Raw genomic sequence first — 24,073 nt, 5'->3', positions numbered from 1 at the left:
CAGCAATATGACAATACAGGAATACAAGAAAACCAGATCACACACCATAGTATGAGTACCAGGTAATGCTTAGTCAGTCACTGGATGGAGCATGGAGATTAGGCAAGTTAGGTTCACTCAAATGCATAGCATGGGTTCACAGTAATGGAGGTGCAAGATCAGGTAGGACACAAAAGGAGGAGGACCCTGCCCAAAGGCTTACAATCTAGAGGAAGAGGTAGGGACACGAAAGGTAGGGGTCCAGAGTTCAGCTGTGGGTTTGGAGCACTTGTGAGGGGTGGTAGGCCAGAGTGAAAAGGTGAGTTTTGAGGGCCTTCTTGAAGATGTTGGGCTGCCCTAATGGGTGGAGGTAGGGAGTTCCATAGTGTTGAATCAGCTCTTGAGAAGTCCTGGAGACATGCATGGGACTGGGTGATGCGGGGGGCGGTCAGGCGAAGTTCATTTCGAGGAGCGGAGTGAGCGGCTTGGTGTGTACCTCTGAGTAAGATCGGAAATGTAGGTTGGACAGGTTTTGTGGACAGATTTGTAGGTCAGACACAGTATATTGAATCTGATTCTGGACTGGATAGGAAGCCAGTGAAGGGATTCACGAAGGGGAGCCGCCGTGGTGGAGCGATGGGAGGAGTGGATAATTCTGGCTGCCGCATTCATGATGGACTGCAGCGAGGCAATTCGGGTCATAGGGAGACCAGACAGAAGGGCATTGCAGTAGTCAAGGTGGGAAATGATGAGGGCATGGATGAAGAGTTTGATGGTGGCAGAGGTCAGGAATATGCAATGTTTATGTATGTAAATATATGCAGCTCGAAAATGGACCAATCAAATCCCACGGAGGTGAAATTTCCACAGAATTTTCTGCATAAACCTGCATCAACTTGGAATTTTTGGCATTTCCTTGACTATCCCCAGCCATGTTAGCATTTATATAACATGCAGATTTTCAATAAATGTTATTGCTAATTTGAGGGTGTAGATGAGATGTTTTGCATTTTACTACCTGTACCATATTTTCCAGGTACATTTCAGCTCAGCAGCAGGGTTCAGTACCAGCCACCTATCTACCTGAACTTGTATGGCTCCTTGATGCCATCTTAAATGGTTGTAATAAAGTTTTGTTAATTTTATTACCTCATTTTCTGCACAGAGAACAGCTAGAGGGCCTCGAGGCATTGGTTGATTCATTATAAACTTCCGCAAGTTACCTGAGCGCGAGGTAATTGTAATGAGTGCACGCTTCGCCCGGTGGTCTCTGCATAGCGTGCACTCTAAACTTACGCAAGGTAAACCTAATTGCCGAGCGATACCATATAGCATGATTGCGATAGTTCATTAACGTTGCCGCTACTATGTAAATTAACGTTAGTGGACTTTCGCAGTCGCACTTCATGCGGCAATTAGGTTTACCTTGCGTAAGTTTAGAGCACACATAGCGTGCGCTCATTACAATTATCTTGCGCTCCCTCAAATAACTCGTGGTGACAGCCATGGAAGTTTATAATGAATCAACCCCTATGTTACCATTGTAATCAACAAACATTAATTTATTATTATTTATTACATTTTGTTATTGAGGAAAACAGGAAAAAGAAACAAAAAAAATGTTTTTATGGCACTAATTTAAGTACTTCCTATCCAATCTGTGCTTCATATCCATCACAACTGATTGTAAAAAAACATTTTTTCCAATCAAATTGTCATTGAATGATCACAATTAAAATCATTCACAGTCGATTTGGGACATCAACGAGGTGTATACTCTAAGATTGTACAATCAAAATTTCATGGAGTGTGACCATCCTAATTCTGGCTACACTCTGGCAGCTTGATCTGACAGATTGCAGATAATCAAAATCTACCAGCTGTTCGGGTGTCTAATGGAATAAATGCATAATGAAGAACTGTGACATTTCACAATGACACACTGCCATGTGTATTGAACATCCTATATTTTCATAACTTTATTGGATGTTTTAAATCAACATACCTAACATTTATTGCAAATATGCTTTCAGTAAACTACCTGGGCTGTTGGTAATTTGGTTAATCTAATAGAATTCTGCCAGGTTGGTATGCCGGTGCATAAGTATTACCTGTGATCTGTATTGTGCTTGTGAACCTCAACTGTACTGTCTTTAGTCCACACCCTTCCTGTGTATGCCTGGCTCAGACTACCTGGCATAACCCATCCCAGACATGAAATTCACCTCACGCAAAGGAAAACAATATGTTCAGACCTGGAATGTAGATAACCCATCCCATATATATAAGATTCAGCCCTATATATAAATAAGAAATAATAATAATAATAATTATATGAGATTTAGCCCAACTACACAAAGGAACATAATACTTGGAAACCCAAAAATTGAGAATTTGAAACTCACAGGAGCGTATACCGTATTTTTCAGACTATAAGACACACCTAGGTTTAGAAGACACAAACCAAGGGAAAAAAAATATAAACTAAACCTGGTGCATCCAAGATGAAGGGGCATTTTGTGGATTATGCCCGCTTTGTACCTCCTGCCCCCTTCTACCTCTTGTGTCTTCCTGTGTCCCCACGTGTCCTCCTCTATACCCCTTTGTATCACCATGTGTCCTCCTCTATGCCCCTTTTATGTCCCCTTCTGCATGGGCACAGTACAGGGAGTCCCCGACATTCAGGTTCATCCTGGCAGGTATTCACAAGTCAGGAACTCTCTGCATTTCGACTATAAGACCCCCCTTTTGTAAAAGAAAAAGTGAGTCTTATAGTCCAAAAATTACAGTACATATAGTGGGATGCAAAAGTTTGGGCAACCTTGTTAATCGTCACGATTTTCCTGTGTAAATCGTTGGTTGTTGTTACGATAAAAAATGTCAGTTAAATATATCATATATGAGACACACTCAGTGATATTTGAGAAGTGAAATTAAGTTTATTGGATTTACAGAAAGTGTGCAATAATTGTTTAAACAAAATAAGGCAGGTGCATAATTTTGTGCACCACAAAAAATAAATGAAATCAATATTTCGTAGATCCTCCTTTTGCAGAAATTACTGTGTCTAAACGCTCCCTGTAGGTTCCAATGAGAGTCTGGATTCTGGTTGAAGATATTTTGAACCATTCCTCTTTCCAAAACATCTCTAGTTCATTCAAGTTTGATGGCTTCCGAGCATAGACAGCTCTCTTTAACTCACAACACAGATTTTTGATTATATTCAGGTCTGGGGACTGGCATTGTCATTCCAGAACATTGTACTTGTTCCTCTGCATGAATGCCTTAGTGGATTTTGAGCAATGTTTAGTGTTGTCTTGTTGAAAGATCCAGCCCCGGCACAGCTTCAACTTTGTCACTGATTCCATTGGTCTCCAGAATCAGCGGATACTGAGTGGAATCCATGCGTCGCTCAACCTTGACAAGATTCCCAGTCTCTGCACTGGCCACACAGCCCCACAGCATGATGGTCCCATCATATTTTACTGTACTGATGGTCACCACCATATTTTACTGTAGGTAGCAGGTGTTTTTCTTGGAATGCTGTGTTTCTTTTCCCTCCATGCATTACGCTCCTTGTTATGCCCAAATAACTTAATTTTAGTTTCATCAGTCCACAGCACCTTATTCCAAAATGAAGCTGGCTTGTCCAAATTTGCTTTGGCATACTTTAAGCGGCTCTGTTTGTGCTGTGGGCCTTTTTGCCGCCTGAGGCAAAATTAGAAAAAATCGCCGCCGCCGCCGCCCCCCCCCAGCCGTGGGTGGGAGGGGGGCCGCCGAGCTGGAGGGGTAGCGGGCAGAAAGGGGGTATTGGGCCTAGCGGTGGGGAGGGGGGTCAGACCCCCCCCCCCTCCCTCGTCTGGGTCCCCCAATCTGCGCTCCTCCTCCAGCGTTAAGTACCAGCATGCGTATGATTAAGAGGCAACGGGCGGGGGAATCACTCACCTCTTCCGCGTTCCATCGTGCGCTCCACTGACGTCACTTCCTGCAACGCTGTCCACTTGGGCGGCGTTGCCGGAAGTGACGTCAGTGGAGCACATGATGGAACGCGGAAGAGGTGAGTGATTCCCCCGCCCGTTGCTTCTTAATCCTATGCAAGCTGGTACTTAACGCTGGAGGAGGAGCGCAGATCGGGGGACCCAGGCGAGGGAGGGGGGGTCCGACCCCCTCCCCACCGCTAGGCCCAATAGCCCCTTTCTGCCAGCTACCCTTCCAGCTCGGCGGGCGGCCCCCAGCATCCGTGGACAGGCGGGTGCAGCCCCCCCCCCCCCCCCCAGAACTGCCGCCTGAGGCAAATGTTTCACCCCGCCTCATGAGCGGGCCGGCCCTGTGTGGGCGGAGAAAAGGCTTTCTCTGCATCACTCTCGCATACAGCATCTTCTTGTGTAAACTGAGCCAAATGGTTGAACACAGTTACTGCACAGTTACTCAATCTGCAGCAAGATGATGTTGTAGGTCTTTGGTGCTGGTCTGTGGGTTGACTATGACTGTTGTCACCATTCGTCGCTTCTGTCTATCCGAGATTTTTCTTCGTCTTCCACTTCGAGCCTTAACTTAAACTGAGCCTGTGGTCTTCCATTTACTCAATATGTTCCTAACTGTGGAAACAGACGGCTGAAATCTCTGAGACAGTGTCAGAATCCGCTCTGCTGGCCTTGATTCCCTGGAAAGTTTGTTGGTTTCCTATGCAGGTTGCATAGTTCAGTCCAAGGAAAAGAGGCCTTTTTTTCAGTTTGCAAGGCTGACTGATTTGCATTCACTTATCTTGCAATCTGCTTGTCTGCTTCCTTTGAAGGTTTTCAGTATAAATGTCACTTCCTCACAGAATTCCTTGCTCGTCATAGTTTCTCTTTAGTGAGACTAATCTTAGAGCCTCAGCCTCTTGGCATCTTGTTGCTAATATATTCTAGTGTAGTTAATTCTTGGGGAGTGCATTTTGCACTCCTACTAGTGCAGTCAGTTTTGTGTGTATTATTTGTACTGCCAAGTCTTGTCTTGTTTTGTCCTGTCCTGTCCTTGCGATTGCACTCGTAAATGCGGTGGCTCATAGTGAATCGCTCAGTCCTGTTCCTAGATCGCATTTGCCCTAGCTCTAGAGGTGGTGGATCTTGCTTGTCTGTGTCTTGGAGTATAACTTTGGCAGCGGTTGCTACTGGTTACTCCTTCCGTCTGTTTGGTCTGGAACGAATGCTTGGTGTTGTCTGGTGTTAGGCAACCGATTAGCAAGCATTCCCGCTATCTGTTTGTCTTTGTTTTCCGTGTTCATTTGTTAGTCAGGGTTGGTACGTTTTGTCACTGTTGCGCTTAACGTGCGGTGACCGTGCTATTAACGCGCTTGTCACTGTTGAGCATAACGTGCGGTGACCGCGTTTAGTTAGTTCATTTGTTATTTTCCTTAGCGTTCAGATTGTAGTTATTTGCTGTGTCTTCCTTTACTCAATTCATGCTCTGTCTATGCTCAGTCTTGTGTTGCTGATAGCAATCGCTTTTCTTGCGATTGGCTTTCTCACTCTGGTCTGTTCTGTTGTGATATGTCTACCGTCGCTGGGTGGTGACTAGGTTGGTAAACATTCATATAGTCTGTCTCTGTTCTTGCTTTGTTTTGAGTTGCTACCTTGTTATATTGCCCGGTGTTGCTTCATCGTGCAATTTAAATCTAGCATCTGTGGATGTACAAAGGATTTGTTCCTCTGTACTCCACAGCTCTACAAATATATACTGGGTACTCTGCTTCTGTGATTGTGGGGATTTCCATCTGCTTCAGCGCTCTTGATGTGCGCTGACTGAGGAAATCACCCCCAGATCATTACAGACAGCTTTCAGTATTCCCTTAAACCATGATGGAGAACAATCTTTGTCTTCAGATCATTTGAGAGTTGTTTTGAGACCCCCATTTTGCTACTCTTTAGAGAAAATTAAAAGATGAGGGAAACTTACAATTGACCCCCTTAAATATTCTTTCTCATAATTGGATTCAACTGTGTATGTAGGTCAGGGGTCACTGAGCTTACCAAGCCAATTTGAGTTCCAATAATTAGTTCTAAAGGTTTTTGAATCAATAAAATAACAACAGTGCCCAAATTCATGCACCCCTTTAATTTTGTTTAAACAATTATAGTGCGTTTCTGTAAATCCAATAAACTTCATTTCACTTCTCAAGTATCACTGTGTGTGTCTCCTATATGATATATTTAACTGATATTTTTCATCGTACCAGCCAACAATTTATACAGGAAAATCATGACGATTAACAAGGTTGCGTAAACTTTCGCATCCCACTGTAGTATATAACAGGCATAGCACACGGAAGGTTTTTTCTAAACAATAGACTAGTAGGGGGTGTTCAGATAAGTGCACAATCCAAGGTATGGTTTAGCATGTGTATGTTAAAAGTACATTTGTGTTTTACAATGGCTTTTCACAATAAACATAAACCAAAGTTACCTGTGTTCAGCAGTACTGATGAGCTGGCATTGCTGCTGCATTTTTGCCCAACAGCCACCACCTGTACATTATAGCTCAAGCCACAGTCTAGACCAGCTAAAGTGCAATTGCTGCTGGTGCTGTTACAATGACTTTGTAGGCCTCCATGTTCATTGGCTGTCACCTGATAACCGGTAGCTCCTCCACTTGCAGACCACATCACTAAAGCCGTTGTGGTAGGACAAATGGTTGTATATGTGACATTAACTGGTACACAGGGTGCTGAGAAAACAGAACAAGCCATTATTAACAGTAAAGATATTAAATTGTTCACATTTCCAAAGATTCTCATATGGTACGGGTGTGAGTCCTGAAAAACTGCCAGGCAGGGCATTCATTCTCAAAGGATGAGCAAGATGGCCCCTGAATAGCAAACTGAGCCAGACCCAATAATGCATGGATTCATTAAACAGTGGTAAAGATGGGCGGAAATTTTGATTTTAGCCCTGCAGCGCCTGCGCCCGCGCTGGGGCCCGCTCGGGCCGTTTTTTGGGGGCTGGAGGGGTGGCAGCATGAGGGGAAAGCCTTGCCCACAGTCGGCGGGGAGAGGGGAAGTTCCCCCCTCTCCCTCACCTCGGGGCTCTCCCCTCTGCGCCCCCCTCCAGCTAGTGAATGTGTGTGGGCAGCGGGCAGCAGCGGCGGCGGGATACATACCTTCTTCCTTGCGTTCCATCGCCGCCTTCTCGCTCTAGCGGCTGACGTCACTTCCGCTTCCGGAAGTGACGTCAGCCGCTAGAGCGAGAAGGCGGCGATGGAACGCAAGGAAGAAGGTATGTATCCCGCCGCCGCTGCTGCCCGCTGCCCACACACATTCACTAGCTGGAGGGGGGCGCAGAGGGGAGAGCCCAGAGGTGAGGGAGAGGGGGGAACTTCCCCTCTACCCGTCGACTGTGGGCAAGGCTTTCCCCTCATGCTGCCACCCCTCCAGCCCCCAAAAAACGGCCACGAGCGGGCCCCGGGGGGGGGGGGGGGGCCGCTCTGAAATTCTGCAGGGGGATTTTCAGGTGTCTGCTGCCCACATTACGATTTTCAGGTGTCTGCTGCCCACATTACGATTTTCAGGTGTCTGCTGCCCACATTGTGATTTTCAGGTGTCTGCTGCCCACATTACGATTTTCAGGTGTCTGCTTCCCACATTATGATTTTCTGGTGTCTGCTGCCCACATTGCGATTTTCTGGTGTCTGCTGCCCACATTACGATTTTCTGGTGTCTGCTGCCCACATTGCGATTTTCAGGTGTCTGCTGCCCACATTACGATTTTCTGGTCACTGCTGCCCACATTGCGATTTTCAGGTGTCTGCTGCCCACATTACGATTTTCAGGTGTCTGCTGCCCACATTACGATTTTCAGGTGTCTGCTGCCCACATTACGATTTTCAGGTGTCTGCTGCCCACATTGCGATTTTCAGGTGTCTGCTGCCCACATTGCAATTTTCTGGTGTCTGCTGCCCACATTACGATTTTCTGGTCACTGCTGCCCACATTGCGATTTTCTGGTGACTGCTGCCCACATTAGGATTTTCTGGTGTCTGCTGCCCACATTACGATTTTCTGGTCACTGCTGCCCACATTGCGATTTTCTGGTGTCTGCTGCCCACATTACGATTTTCAGGTGTCTGCTGCCCACATTACTATTTTCAGGTGTCTGCTGCCCACATTGCGATTTTCAGGTGTCTGCTGCCCACATTGCGATTTTCAGGTGTCTGCTGCCCACATTACGATTTTCAGGTGCCTGCTGCCCACATTACGATTTTCAGGTGTCTGCTGCCCACATTACGATTTTCAGGTGTCTGCTGCCCACATTACGATTTTCAGGTGTCTGCTGCCCATATTATGATTTTCTGGTGTCTGCTGCCCACATTACGATTTTCAGGTGTCTGCTGCCCACATTGCGATTTTCTGGTGTCTGCTGCCCACATTACGATTTTCTGGTGTATGCTGCCCACATTACGATTTTCTGGTGACTGCTGCCCACATTGCGATTTTCTGGTGACTGTTGCCCCCATTGCGATTTTCTGGTGACTGCTGCCCACATTGCGATTTTCTGGTGACTGCTGCCCACATAAGGATTTTCTGGTGACTGCTGCCCACATTAGGATTTTCTGGTGTGTGCTGCCCACATTATGATATTCTGGTGACTGACTGCTGCCCACATTAGGATTTTTTGGTGACTGCTGCCCACATTAGGATTTTCTGGTGACTGGTGCCCACATTACGATTTTCTGGTGAACTCTGCCCACATTATGATTTTCTGGTGAACTCTGCCCACATTATGATTTTCTGGTGAACGCTGCCCACATTATGATTTTCTGGTGAACGCTGCCCACATTACGATTGTCTGGTGAATGCTGTCCACGTTACAATTTTCTGGTGACTGGTGCCCACATTACGATTTTCTGGTGAACTCTGCCCACATTATGATTTTCTAAAGGCCCACATTACGATTTTCTGGTGAACTCTGCCCACATTACGATTTTCTGGCCCACATTACGATTGTCTGGTAAAATGCTGCCCACTTTACAATTAATTTACAGTGAAACGCTGCCCCATTACGATTATTTGGCACCTATGGGGGGGGGGGGGCATCCAAATATTCGCAGGGGGGCCCAGTGATTTCTAGTTACGCCCCTGGTTGTTTTACAGGAAGAAGAATTCCCATGGACAGAACTAGATAAGTGCACAAAGCTAATCAGTTTCAGAAATGAATGATTCATTACCTGACAGCTGATTAATGAATCAAGCTGACAAGTATCAATCATTAACCTTCAAACTAATTACTGTAGTTCAGTGCAGGTTGTTTATTCAGCCCAGTAGACCAAGTGTGTGTGTGTGTGTGGGGGGGGGGGGGGGGGACACCACTAGAACCACAATTCAATGGGTCTGTTTCTCTCAAGGCTGTGCTAAGCATGCTATAACTAATGAAGCTCCACTCTGAAAACTTTGCATTTATGACTTTGTGTCTTTCGAGGCACCAGAGGTGGGGATGAGCCCTTGCCCTCAAAATGTAATAATATGCCGGAGAACAGAGGCGCCAAAAGGATAAAAGGAAGCTAAATGAGCTTAAAAACCAAATTCTTGGTAAATGGAGGAGGTAAGTCCACCACTACCTCCTCTAAGTAGACACACAACGACTGTAGTAAACACAGTCAATATATTTTATTTATGAACTCCAAATATGCAACGCGTTTCGCAGGTTTGATCCCGCTTCACCAGGCAATAACAACGGAGCAATAGCATATGTGGTCAGTAGAAGAGCCAGACAGAGGTGCCTGGCTCTTCTACTGACCACATATGCTATTGCTCCGTTGTTATTGCCTGATGAAGCAGGATCAAACCTGCGAAACGCGTTGCATATTTGGAGTTCATAAATAAAATATATTGACTGTGTTTACTACAGTCGTTGTGTGTCTACTTGGAGGAGGTAAGTCCACCACTACCTCCTCTATTTACCAAGAATTTGGTTTTTAAGCTCATTTAGCTTCCTTTTATCCTTTTGGCGCCTCTGTTCTCCTGCATAATATTGAGTCCACCCTGGGTGGAGGGTTGAACCCCGTTTTTCTCATCTACAGAGAGCAACTTCTTATTCCTGAGTGGGGTCAGGAAAATCTCCCCACCTGCCTTTACAGTGGTTGCCTAATGGTAACCCTGGTTTGTGAGTATTAATATTTACTCTATCTAGTAACCATTACACTATTGGGGCTCTTGGTGTTCCTTGTTTTATCAAAATTTAATAAGATTGCTTTGCAAAGGTGTTAGTATTTCTGCTCTTGCAGAGTACCACCCATTGTCTAGAACCATGTGGACTGGTATAATTCAGGCACCTCATACTTGTGGGCTTAGTCTCCCTAGACAATACAATTCAACATAAGGGATTCATAATATATAAAAAGGTGTAAAAAATAACTACACAGAGTTAGTCAAGCAGTATCTAATAAGTGATGAGTGTTGATGAAGAAAGCTCATCAAAAGCAATAGGAATTGCACAACCAAACACCGAAGCCAAGTGTTGAATTAGTAACTGAATCGGCCGGGAAAAGGTGTGTGATGCAGTTTATACGCAGTTTATACTTTCTTTTTGAAGTGAATTAAGAACACTGAGCTTCACTATATACCATTCCTAAAAATACTCATCCAAGTTTGTTTATAATTTATATATATATTTTTCAAATCCTCAACCACACTGAGACTGACTACAAACATAGGGGCTAGAGGCTGGTAGTAAGTGGCGAGAGGAATCCACCTTCAATGTAAAAGTTTCTGTTCACATCTCTCCAAGAAGAGAGAGTATAAATAAGAGCAAATAAGAACAGGCAAAAATACAGAAAAAAAATCTACAGTTAATCACAAAATACATTTCAAAAAGGTTGTACCTGAGCTTTGATATAGTGTATAACTCTGGGAACTGTTGCACGTATCACCAATAGCCATAACTGTAAACCCATATGTCCAGCCACATGGCAAAGCCCCTGTCTGGTAGAAGACATTACTTGTGCTATACAAGTTTATTGCACCACTGTTGCTTTCAGCTTGCACGCTGTACAGCTTGGCTCCATCACTCCTACCCCAGGACATGGAAACAGTCTGGCTGCCGCAATCAAGGGCAGTATTAAATCCCTGGGGCTGACATGGAGCTGAGAGAGAAAGAACAGTACATTTTAGGGATTTCTTACTGAATAAATAATATATACTGTATATATAAACAAGACATGCCGAAGCCCTAATTTGGGCACCGGCGGCACTTTAGTATCCCTGGGTTCTTTGTGTTTTTAATTTTTATGTTTTAGTCAATCCTTTTACTCATGATCAGTTCAATGAGTCTCATTTTGCGTTCAACTGCAAAAAAAACTATTTGAATTCTAGAACTGAGAAAGGATACAAAAAAATTATAATGTGTGAGGCCACCTTCAAGTGGAACTGAACTCTTGCACAGGACAGAAGGAAGACATAAGAAATGCACCCTGTATGTATTTAGAGAGTTTAACCTGTTTAATTCCCCCTCATTTCTCTCTAATCGCAAGTTGTAATTTGATATCTTCCCTGTGTCACATGACTGCCATGGCAGATAAGCTAATTTGAAAGCACAGGATGTTAACAATATGTCTGCTTGCATGAATCAGGAAGTAGAAACAGAGCAGATTTATTTTATGACCTGTATCAGCTGTAACAAATTTTTTTTATTATGCTAATGCAGGCTTTTATAGAAGACAAAAGGACGCAGGGAGACCGGGAGCCGGATCTGGTGTATTATCACTACAACACCAGAAGATGTGGTGGAAAAATAAATATACTCACAAAATTGAGTTGCTGTAACAACAACCACTCAACCAACATGTAAGGAAGTACCGTCCTCACTCGGCTTTGTTTCCAGTAGGAGGGTAGGTCGCAGCTCCAGATAAAAAAGATGGCACACTTGGAGAGTTCCAAGTATGCACACCCCTATACAGGGGTGAAGGTAACTAGGAAAGGGTAGGAGGCGCCCATAGATATATAGCTATGTTTCTTATAGTGTAGGAATCCTCTATAATAATATGCAAGTGCCTCTGTGCCTGACTGTCTGTGTGTGTGTGTGTCCCGTGCAGGCAGGGACGCAGAGACTGTGTAGAGCGGAGGGAGGACGGGGCCAGAAGGGGAGGGCGTGTGCGCGTGCGGCGGCACGCGCATGCACACCTGGAGGAGTGCTGACAGACCTAGCCTGGTTTTAAATGGGCTAAGGTTACTAGTAATTTATAATAGGATAAGATGTGCAGGTACCGATGTTCCTACCTTAACCTCCCTGGCGGTAAGCCCGAGCTGAGCTCGGGCTATGCCGCGCAGGGGGAGATCTCAGCCCCTGGTGGGGCGATTTTCATTCTGTAAATTGCTGTGCGCGCAGCCAGCACTTTGCTAGCCGCGCGCACAGCTTGATTGCCGCCGCTCTGCGGCAATTGGCCGCACGCAGCGGCTGAAGAGGGCCCCCCGCCAGAGCCCTGCGCTGCCCGGATCAATGAGTTCCGGGCAGCGCTATGGGCTGGATCGGGTGTGCCTGACGTCAGGACGTCGGCTGACGTCCATGACGTCATCCCGATCGTCGCCATGGCGACAGGAGAAGCCAAACAGGGGAACGCGTTATATACGCGTTCCCCTGTTTGCTATAGATGCCGGCGACGATCGGACTAGAGGGCCACATGCGCCCTCTAGTGGTGTTTCATGTAGCTACCACTCTGGTAGCTTTACATGAAACATTAAAAAATAAATTAAAAAAAAATGGAATTCTGCAATTTTTGCAGAAAAAATTAACCGCCAAGGAGGTTAAGGGAGTCATACTCACATGCAAGGTAACGGTAAAAAGCTTCTCAATTTTAACCACTTAAGAACCGGCTTAATTCTTCAGCCCCCAGCACAGATCGTGTGGCAGGCAGGGCGATCAAACTTCCCCCTTTTTTTTTCCCCACTAGGGCGATGTCCTGCTGGAGGGGTCTGATCGCCGCCGGCTGTTTGTGTTCAGTGGGGGAGGGGCTCCTCAAAGCCCCCCTCCCCAGCGCTATTCCCCCCTCCCTCTCCTTCCCACCCTCTCCTCCCTTCTGTGGGCAGCACAGGACGGCGGTCCGTCCTGTCCCGCCTCTGATAGGCTCCATGGAAATACCACTGCGACCAGACGCCGCCTATCTGCGTTGGCTGGTTGTTAAGTGGTTAAAAATGTCAAAATCCTGGGCACCAAGTGAAACCTTTTGACATTTTTATCCCAGACACATCTATAGACCTGAGGAAGCGGCTGTGGCCGTGAAACACATTGTCGATTGTGCCCTGATAAAAATTGAGAAGATTTTTACCGTCACCTTGCATGTGAGTCTGACTCCCTTAAGGTAGGAACAACGGTATCTTATCCTATTATAAATTATTCCTACACTATATGGAACATAGCTATATGTCTACGGACTAGGGGCGCCTCCTACCCTTTCCCAATTATTCTAATGCGTAGAGCAGAGAGGATGTTCTGAGTGCAGGCCCGCCTTAACTTCTTGAATGGTGGATGGCAGCTTTCAAGTTACAATAAGGCATAAGGAAGATTTTTCACATACCTGCAGGAAATGTACTTATTGCAGATGATACACTGGCACATTTGTCATCCATAGCCACAATAGATGCATTGTATGTTTGGCCACACTGGAGTCCTTTATATGAGCAGTTGTTGGTTGTGGTGTTACAGTACAAGCTTGACCCATTTCCAGTCAGTGTAGCTATATAATACATGGCCCCTGTGCTCTGTGCCCAAGATATAATGCCATCATTACTGTCACACTGAACTGTTGTCTGGATGCCTTGGGGCTGACAGGGAGCTGTATTGAAAGAATAAATACATTTTATATAGGATAGTTTTATGGTGCACAGGAAGTATAACAGAAACATAGTTAAAGAATAATTCTATTTTTTGTTGCGAAAAACACAAAACATTCAGTTCAGCTCTACACCCTGCAACAACTAATGGGAACCTCTTTTCAGCATGCATACCTTGTATGTGCAAATAAAGAATCCCAATTCCACTGTGTTTATAATAGAACCTAGCAGATAGAAATGCTAAAGTATGCAGCAATGGATTAGAACAGATGTTGAAAATAAGTAACAACAGTCCTGAATCACGAACCTATGATAAGGTTACTATGTGCATATTCTGCACAACAATTTTACTGGTGTTTACACATTCAAACATACTGTTCATACACAATGCACACATTGCATCTTTAACCAGATCTGGACCAACGCAGTTGAAATCTATGTCCTGCTTGTGGCTGTGTGGATCTGACAGGATGTAGATTTCAAACACCGTCGCCGCACGGTTCCTCCACTACCGCCACTAGCCGCTGTCTCCCCTTTGCAGATCACTTGCCCTGCTGTCTATATGATGGCAGAGCTACATGAGCTGGTCAGGAGACAATTTCATTGGCTCCTGACCCTGTCATCACTGTAAGCCAATCCCATTGGCTTACACTGATTGACAGCGTCAGGAGCCAATGAAAGCGGCTCCTGACCTGCTTGCACATCTCTGCCATCATAGGGACCGCAGAGAGAGGGACCTGTGGCGGGGACAGAGCAGCATGACCGGCTGGAGCGGCGGATTATTGTGGCGATTTGTTATTCCCGGCGGGTGAGCAGGCGGGCAGCGGCTGCACTCGGAGACACGCTGTCTCCCTCCTCTATGACCCGGCGTGTGTTTACACATGATGCACCGGGTCATAGAGAAGGAGGGAGACAGCGTGTCTCCGAGTGCAGCCGCTTTCCGCCTGCTCACCCGCTGGGAATAAGGTAATTATGGCTGCTAATATACTTGCAGCAGGGCCCCGGGGAGCAGAGAGGTAATTGGGGGGAGGGGGGGGGGCAATGCTGAAGTTTGCCCCAGGGCCACAGGGCCCCTTGAACCGGCCCTGCACATCAGCCTGCCCTCCTGTCTACAAATAGTCTCTAGAAGCCTTCTGTTCTTTCTGTCTCCAGTTGGGCAAACCAGGGGGCCGTGACCTAGGCTGCAAAATAGTTGATTACCCATTATGGGTGGCAGCCCAAGAAGCCTTGTAGGGTGCTCTGATGAGCTATAAGGGCTGCTAAGAAGTGTAATATGAGCTTGAGTTTTGGAAATAAAAAACAGATATTTACTTAAGGAGACAAGAAGTTTTGAATCCGAATGATACCATTTATTGGCTAACTTAATTATAAATAAAAAGTAATCTTTCGGCTAATATGCCTTCATGGGACTTGGTTGCTGCATATACTGACAAGATTTTAAAAAACACAGCTTATATACACTGGACGTACGAGGAGGATAAACATTCTTTTGCAAACATAAATAAATGTAATTAGATGCCTTACTTGCCACTTTGGGAGGGTCTCACAGGCATGCTAGCTAAATAGATAAGATCACCAGTTTCCTAAAACATAACATACACCAGACTCCAGGTGATGAGAAGACAACGTAAATCCAGAGTTCAAACATGACTGAACTGACTACAAACACCATTAGTTCTAAGTTAAAAAGAATGTGGCATTTTAAACCATCTTACCAGAACATGAAATAAAATAAAAAGTGGTATTTAACACCATCTTACCAGCATATGAAACAAAAAAATGAACAAATATAAAGAATTTTGGCATTTTAAACCCATCGTACCAACACAAGAAGAGTCCTTGCTTAAACCTTCTTCCACAGTTTAGAACCAATGTATACATTTTGTTTCTTGTGTTAGTCTTTCTCGATGCGATTTGAAGCCTCCCATTAATAATACAGTGACGAGAAAATCGCTTAAACTGTGTCCACATAAACAAAAGTGTGTGGGTAATGGGAGATCAGTATATTTTTTATTATCCTATGGTGGTTCATGTGATTACGTAGAGTTTGTCCTGTTTCTCCCACATACATTTCTTTGGGGAATTTTGCACACATGATCAGGTATGTCAGATTAGATTCGTCGAACCTCCCCTACTGGCATACCAACCAGGGATGCTCGGATACCCCTTTTTAAAATTCGAATTAATTCGGATACGGATATCCGAATCCGAACATTCCGGTATCCGCATAGATGCTGATATCTGAATGCATTATCCGGGAAATCCGAATTGATTCAGATATCCGCATAGAAAACTGGAAGTGGCCTTTAAATTGCTTCCAAAATGTTTTTTAGGGTAAATGATGCATGTAGCATCATGTTTTTTTTAAAAAGAAACACTGATTATGTGGGGAGTTAAAAATCCCTCCCAAAAAAATGGCTGTAAATTAACGTCAGGACTAGGTTCCAGACAGCGGTCGTGCAGCCCACATTGTGTCCAAAGTCCAAGTGCACAACTGGGACATGACAGTTTTCAGCCCAGACACCTCAAAAAAATTACATAGCAATTGTGTTTTGGGTTAAATATAGGCGATATCAGCACAGCACCAGTGGCTCATGGCGCCACTCTGGCGGTGGGAGCAGCACAGGCAGCAGGAACAGGGCAATGCAGCAGCAGCAGCAGCAGGTGCAACGTGTGCCAGGAGCATGCCGGAGATTGTACCGTGGCACGTGGCATTGGTACCATGGCTGTAAAAAAATTGTGAATCAGGCGGCTTAGTTAGTAATAGTTAACAATCAGGAGGAGCCAGGAGGTTGTGGTGGTGGTAAAGGGTGGTAAGGCAGGCATAGTGATTCCCAGTCACTTCATGTCCCCCTCTTGCCTCAGTGTCGGCAGGAGTGGCAGATGGGGTTCTGGTGCTCCGAGTCTGACCACTGCCAGCGCCAGCTTGCTGCGAACAGGAGTGCTGGTGGGAGTGGAGGTCTCAGTTGTAGAGCTGGTGGTGGCCTGCTCATCCACCATCAGCTGGAAAATGGCCGCCACACGCTGCTGCGCTTCTACTGCGTGACTACCCCTAGCAGCGGAATGGACACTGACGCGGCTGAACTGCTCATGGTGGTGCAATGTTGCTCCCTCTACTCTTGGGCTTGCCGCCCCTCCCCCGGCTGCCAGTGCCAGCAGACATAGTACAACTTATATGTGATGATGATGTCACCAGATGATGTGGAGTACTTGTACTTTATTAAAATCAGGGTTGGACTTTAACCTCTTGAGGACTGCAGTGCTAAACCCCCCTAGTGACCAGGCCATTTTAAGCAAAATGTGCCACTGCAGCTTTAAGGCTAAGCTGCAGATCTGCACAACACAGCACACACGTGATTTCCCCCCCCTTTTCTCCCCACCAACAGAGCTCTCTGTTGGTGGGGTCTGATCGCCCCCAGATTGTTTTTTTTTTGTTTACAAATATTTTTGTTTCTTTTTTTATTAAAAAAAGCGTGTTCTTTTAAATCTATTCCCTCCCTCCCTCCCTCCTTCCCCACAGCCAGCCAATTGTGGCGATCGGCTGTCATAGGCTTCTGCCTATGAGAGCCGATCGCTCTCCAGTGTCCCAGGGGGACAGCCGTGTCACATGGCTGTCCCCAGTACAGCGCTGCTGCCGATCGCAGCGCTGTACGGGTAAATAGATGGCGATCACGCCGTCTATCAGTCTCCCGAGCGGCAATAGCCGCTCGGAGACTGAAGAGGGGGCGGAGCTCCGCCCTCCGAGAATGAGATGCGCGCGCAGCGTGCGCGCGATCTCATTCAAAACAGAGCCCCAGGACTTTACGCCAATTGGCGTTAGGCGGTCCTGGGGCTGCCGCCGCGGCCACGCCTACCGGCGTGACGCGGTCGGCAAGAGGTTAAAGCAAATCAGCACGGAGTGACAGACAGCAGAGTAGAAGACAGTGCACACTAACTGTCTAACTGTCACACTGACACTGTTTAGCACAGCAGCACTGCAGTAATCTGTAGTAAGCTAACACAGTAGTACTACTCTAGCAACTAACTAGCACTGCAGTACTAACTATACAATAACACAGTAATCCTATTCCCTAACCTACACTGTAGCTAAGGCTAATAGCAGGCCAGCAGCAGGCCTGGTCTATGCACAGCACACACAGCCACAGGACCTAACTAGCAGCTGCTGCAGCACAGAGTCTGACTGTCACTGAATGAAATCAAGCTAGCTAACTAATAAACAATAGAACATTAGTGTAGTGAAGGTGTTTAGCACTGAAAGGCTTTAGGTTTATCACTGTATACAGCACTTGCTAGGCCAGCAGCACTGGAGCATGTCTCTCAGTGAGCAGTCACAAGCAAGGACGCAATTTCTCGGCACCCCTCCTTAATATACAGGGGGGGGGGGGGGGGGCTGGCCAGGGTTCCCTTCTATGATTGGTTTCTAGGGCTTAGGCTGGGAGCCCTCTGATTGGCTCAATGACGTCATGGACATCATCTCCATGACGTCACTTTGCTAGCTGCGTGAGCACACCGATCGTCGCCGCCCCGCGCTGATTCGCCGCTATCCGCCGTGCCGCAGCGCCCCCACTCTAGACCCCGTGCGCTGCCTGGCCTATCAGCGCCAGGCAGCGCTGAGGGGTGGATCGGGACTCCCTTAGACGTCACAACGTCCATGACGTCGGTGACGTCATCCCGCCCTGTCGCCATGGCGACGGGGGAAGGCCTCCAGGAAATCCCGTTCTTTGAACGGGATTTCCTGATCGCCGATCGCCGGAGGTGATCGAAGAGGGTAGGGGGACGCCGCTGCAAAGCGGCTATCATGTAGCGAACCCTAGGCTCGCTACATGATTTAAAAAAATTTTTTAAAAAAAGGCTGCGCTGCCCCCTGGCGGTTTTTAATAGACCGCTAGGAAGGTTAAGCAAGGACTCTTCTTGTGCTGGTACAATGGGTTTTAACCACTTCAGCACCACAGGCTTACACCCCCTAGTGACCTGGTGATTTTTCACAATACAGGGCTGTGCAGCTTGGTCAGGTTGCAGCACAGCCCTACAACTTAGCACACAACTGAGTCTTGCCTCCTTTTATTGTCCTCAATAGGACACTCTGTAGGAGGTCTTTGATCGCTGCTGCAATCATTGGTTTGTCTGTTTATTAAAAAAAGGGAGGCTTTTCCCTTCCTCCCTCCCTCTCCCTCCCTCCCCCATGCCATCCTAAATCGCAATAGGACGGCGATCGGCACTCATCCCCGCCTCTCATAGGCATCAGCCCATGAGAGGCCACGCATTATGAGCCGCTCTAAGGGACAGCCGAGTGTCCCTCGTACAGCACTGCAGGAGATCGCAGCGCTGTACAAATGTTAACAAAGGGGATTTCTTTCCCCTTTCGGCTGTAAACAGTGTGCTAGCCGCTATCGTGGCTAGCAGTCCGTGAACCAGCAAGGAACGATCGCATGCATGCACATGTTCTCTGCTAAACTGCAGCTCCAGGACTTCATGCCAATCGGCATTAGGCAGTCCTGGGGCTGCTGCCGCTGTCATGCGGTCATTAGGTAGTTAAATGCCACAATTATTTTATTTTTTCATTTTTTGTTTTGTATGCTGGTAAGATGGTGTTATTGTTAGCTTAGAACTAATGGTGTGTGTAGTCAGCTCAGTAAGGTTTGAACTCTAGATTTACAATGTCTTCCCATCACCTGGAGTCTGTTATGTTTTAGGAAACTGGTGAATTTATCTATTTAGCTAGTACGCCTGTGAAGACCCTCCTGAAGTGGCAATCAAGTGGCATCTAATTACATTTATTTATGTTTACAAAAGAATGTTTCTCCTCTGTATGTCTAGTGTATATAAGCTGTGTTTTTAAAACTCTTGTATATGCAGGAACCAAGTCTAATGAAGGCTTATTAGCCGACAGCTTACTTTTTATTTATCTCTAAGTTAGCCAATAAATGGTATCATCCTGATTCAAAACTTCTTGCTTTTACTGATGGCTAACACAGTACCAGGGCCGGCCCTAAGACTTTTTGCCGCCTGAGGCAAAATTAGAAAAAAATCGCTGTACAGAGGTGCCAAGCGTATACTGGACCACTAGCTGTGAGATACTCCGTTGTCTAATGCCTGATGAAGCGGGATTGTGCCCGTGAAACGCGTTGCAATTTTGTTCTTGGAGTATGTAAATAAATTGTCTTGAGTTTAAACGACAGCATCGTGTCTATTTGGGAGTGGTCGGCCCACCACCGCCACCCGAATATTTTAAACATTTTAGCATATTTTATCCTTTTGGCGCCTCTGTACATCTATTCGTTTAGGATCCAGAAGATTCCTCCTCCCAAAGTAAGTACCCTGTAGGGCAGGCATGGGCAAACTTGGCCCTCCAGCTGTTATGGAACTACAAGCCCCACAATGCATTGCAGGAGTCTGATAGCCACAGTCATGACTCATAAAGGCAAATGCATTGTGGGACTTGTAGTTCTGTAACAGCTGGAGGGCCAAGTTTGCCCATGCCTGCTCTAGGGGCACTTTTTCCCTTCAGGTTCACTTTAACTGGGTACGAAGTTAAATGGCAAACATTTTTTTCTTAAAGAAAACCTGTACTGAGAAAAACCTCCCCTGGGACATACTCATCTGCGGTGGGCGAAGCCTCCGGATCCTATTGAGGCTTCCCCCGTCGTCCTCGGTCCCACGGCGGCAGAGATCAAGCTCCCTAAACAGCGGTGAAGTAAATATTTACCTTCCCGGCTCCAGCGCAGGCGCAGTATCGGCTCTCGGCCTCCGAGGCGGAAATAGCCGATCACTGTCGGGCCGCCCTACTGCGCAGGCACAAGTCTCCTGCACCTGCGCAGTAAAGTGGACCCGACTAGGATCGGCTACTTTCGCCTATCTACGTGCAGAAAGCCATAACAGCGCCCCGCTGGAGCCAGGAAAGGTAAATAAATCAGCGCTTATCAGCGCTCGTCAGGCTTGTCGAGGGAGAATTCCCTGGACACTTCAGGGGAGCCAGCGCTGGACTGCCTGCAGCTACAGGGGAGGGGGAAGCCTCATTGGGACCCTAAGGCTTCCCCCTCCCGAGGTGAGTACCCCCCAGGGGAACTTTTTTGTTACAGGGTCTCTTTAAAATGACACTATTCTGTATGGTTGACCAGATTTGCACTATACACTTATTTTAGACAGTTCTGCTTTACATACAGACCATGATTATAACAATAACACTTCTCTTTCTCATAAATAATATCACTTACCTGTCTTAGCTAGAGTAGCAATGCTTTTTAATGAGCTACAACGGCGGTTGATAGAATAAACCTGGAAACTGTATTGAAGCCCACATTCCAGATTGGAAATGTTACATGAACCAGCCAAGGCAGAACAGTTTTGCTGCTTTCCAGTGGAATCTGTTGCAATAGCTGTATGGTAAGTGGGATAAAGGTTGTTTTCTGGCCAGGACACCAAAGCAACTTTTGACAAGCAGTCGATATTCACCACAGCTGAGTCAGGTCTGCATGGAACTACACATTGAAATATATTTGGTTAAGACGCAGCAGAATATTTTGAGGAAAAATCATGAGCAATCATAACAATCAAACCAATTATTTTTATTTTTGCTTCTGGGCACCCGTTTACAACAAACACTAGGGATGGGACGAATCCACAATTTCTTTGAATCTGAATCCGGATCCGAATCTAAAAAGGTTCTCGAATATCTCGAACCTTTCGAATCCCGAATCTAACGAATCCTGCACATAAGAATTGTGCGATCCATGGTATAGTTGCCCGCAGTATAGGTACTCAGGCATAGGTGCCCGCAGTATAGGTAGCTAGGTAAAGGTGTCTTCAGTATAGCTAGCAAGGTATAGGGGCCTTCACCATAGGTTGCAAGGTATAGGGGCATTCAGTATAGGTTGCAGGGTATAGTGGCCTTCATTATAGGCAGCAGGGTATAGTGGCCTTCAGTATAGGCAGCAGGGTATAGGGGCCTTCAGTATAGGCAGCAGGGTATGGGGCCTTCAGTATAGGCAGCAGGGTATGGGGGACTTCAGTATAGGCAGCAGGCTATGGGGGGCTTCAGTATAGGTAGCAGGCTGGGGGGATCAGTATAGGTAGCAGGCTGGGGGGCTCAGTATAGGTAGCAGGCTATGGGGGGATAAGTATAGGTAGCAGGCTGGGGGGATCAGTATAGGTAGCAGGCTGGGGGGCTCAGTATAGGTAGCAGGCTGGGGGGCTCAGTATAGGTAGCAGGCTGGGGGGCTCAGTATAGGTAGCAGGCTGGGGGGCTCAGTATAGGTAGCAGGCTGGGGGGCTCAGTATAGGTAGCAGGCTGGGGGGCTCAGTGTAGGTAGCAGGCTGGGGGGCTCAGTGTAGGTAGCAGGCTGGGGGGATCAGTATAGGTAGCAGGCTGGGGGGATCAGTATAGGTAGCAAGCTGGGGGGATCAGTATAGGTAGCAGGCTGGGGGGCTCCGTATAGGTAGCAGGCTGGGGGAATCAGTATAGGTAGCAGGCTGGGGGGATGAGTATAGGTAGCAGGCTGGGGGGATCAGTATAGGTAGCAGGCTGGGGGGCTCAGCGTAGGTAGCAGGCTGGGGGGCTCAGTATAGGTAGCAGGCTGGGGGGATCAGTATAGGTAGCAGGCTGGGGGGATCAGTGTAGGTAGCAGGCTGGGGGGCTCAGTGTAGGTAGCAGGCTGGGGGGATCAGTATAGGTAGCAGGCTGGGGGAATCAGTATAGGTAGCAGGCTGGGGGGATCAGTATAGGTAGCAGGCTGGGGGGCTCAGTGTAGGTAGCAGGCTGGGGGGCTCAGTATAGGTAGCAGGCTGGGGGAATCAGTATAGGTAGCAGGCTGGGGGGCTCAGTGTAGGTAGCAGGCTGGGGGGATCAGTATAGGTAGCAGGCTGGGGGAATCAGTATAGGTAGCAGGCTGGGGGGATCAGTATAGGTAGCAGGCTGGGGGGCTCAGTGTAGGTAGCAGGCTGGGGGGATCAGTATAGGTAGCAGGCTGGGGGGCTCAGTGTAGGTAGCAGGCTGGGGGGCTCAGTGTAGGTAGCAGGCTGGGGGGCTCAGTGTAGGTAGCAGGCTGGGGGGCTCAGTGTAGGTAACAGGCTGGGGGGCTCAGTATAGGTAGCAGGCTGGGGGGCTCAGTGTAGGTAACAGGCTGGGGGGATCAATATAGGTAGCAGGCTGGGGGGCTCAGTATAGGTAGCAGGCTGGGGGGCTCAGTATAGGTAGCAGGCTGGGGGGATCAGTATAGGTAGCAGGCTGGGGGGATCAGTATAGGTAGCAGGCTGGGGGGCTCAGCGTAGGTAGCAGGCTGGGGGGCTCAGTATAGGTAGCAACCTGGGGGGATCAGTATAGGTAGCAGGCTGGGGTTGATCAGTGTAGGTAGCAGGCTGGGGGGCTCAGTGTAGGTAGCAGGCTGGGGGGCTCAGTATAGGTAGCAGGCTGGGGGGCTCAGTATAAGTAGCAGGCTGGGGGGCTCAGTATAGGTAGCAGGCTGGGGGGCTCAGTGTAGGTAGCAGGCTGGGGGGCTCAGTATAGGTAGCAGGCTGGGGGGATCAGTATAGGTAGCAGGCTGGGGGACTCAGTATAGGTAGCAGGCTGGGGGGCTCAGCGTAGGTAGCAGGCTGGGGGGCTCAGCATAGGTAGCAGGCTGGGGGGATCAGTGTAGGTAGCAGGCTGGGGGGCTCAGTGTAGGTAGCAGGCTGGGGGGCTCAGTGTAGGTAGCAGGCTGGGGGGCTCAGTATAGGTAGCAGGCTGGGGGGATCAGTGTAGGTAGCAGGCTGGGGGGATCAGTGTAGGTAGCAGGCTGGGGGGCTCAGCGTAGGTAGCAGGCTGGGGGGCTCAGTATAGGTAGCAGGCTGGGGGGATCAGTATAGGTAGCAGGCTGGGGGGATCAGTGTAGGTAGCAGGCTGGGGGGCTCAGTGTAGGTAGCAGGCTGGGGGGCTCAGTATAGGTAGCAGGCTGGGGGGCTCAGTATAAGTAGCAGGCTGGGGGGCTCAGTATAGGTAGCAGGCTGGGGGGCTCAGTGTAGGTAGCAGGCTGGGGGGCTCAGTATAGGTAGCAGGCTGGGGGGATCAGTATAGGTAGCAGGCTGGGGGACTCAGTATAGGTAGCAGGCTGGGGGGCTCAGCGTAGGTAGCAGGCTGGGGGGCTCAGTATAGGTAGCAGGCTGGGGGGATCAGTGTAGGTAGCAGGCTGGGGGGCTCAGTGTAGGTAGCAGGCTGGGGGGCTCAGTGTAGGTAGAAGGCTGGGGGGCTCAGTGTAGGTAGCAGGCTGGGGGGCTCAGTGTAGGTAGCAGGCTGGGGGGATCAGTGTAGTTAGCAGGCTGGGT

The 24,073-nt window shown here is 47.7% G+C and overlaps 1 protein-coding gene and 1 long non-coding RNA gene across 3 annotated transcripts in view; one reads left to right on the top strand and one right to left on the bottom strand.

The window, feature by feature from the left end:
• Positions 1 to 11,795, top strand: part of LOC137521175 (uncharacterized) — a 31,629-nt gene extending 19,834 nt beyond the window's left edge. Inside the window, exon 3 of the long non-coding RNA XR_011022067.1 lies at positions 11,655 to 11,795. This is a non-coding gene — a long non-coding RNA (uncharacterized lncRNA). The remainder of the gene's footprint in view (positions 1 to 11,654) is intronic.
• The window catches only part of LOC137521174 (mucin-3B-like), a 164,443-nt gene that overhangs the window by 20,392 nt on the left and 119,978 nt on the right, over positions 1 to 24,073 (bottom strand). For both annotated transcript variants that reach the window (XM_068240097.1, XM_068240096.1), the window contains 4 exons: positions 20,992 to 21,255; positions 13,522 to 13,779; positions 10,834 to 11,094; positions 6,424 to 6,684 (listed from right to left, as the gene is read on the bottom strand). In XM_068240097.1, coding sequence (XP_068096198.1) covers positions 6,424 to 6,684; positions 10,834 to 11,094; positions 13,522 to 13,779; positions 20,992 to 21,255 — 1,044 coding nt within the window. The remainder of the gene's footprint in view (positions 1 to 6,423; positions 6,685 to 10,833; positions 11,095 to 13,521; positions 13,780 to 20,991; positions 21,256 to 24,073) is intronic.

Source organism: Hyperolius riggenbachi, chromosome 6, assembly GCF_040937935.1.
Source record: "Hyperolius riggenbachi isolate aHypRig1 chromosome 6, aHypRig1.pri, whole genome shotgun sequence".
NCBI classification, from domain to species: Eukaryota; Metazoa; Chordata; class Amphibia; order Anura; family Hyperoliidae; genus Hyperolius; species Hyperolius riggenbachi.
This window is presented reverse-complemented; position numbering and strand designations above follow the sequence as displayed.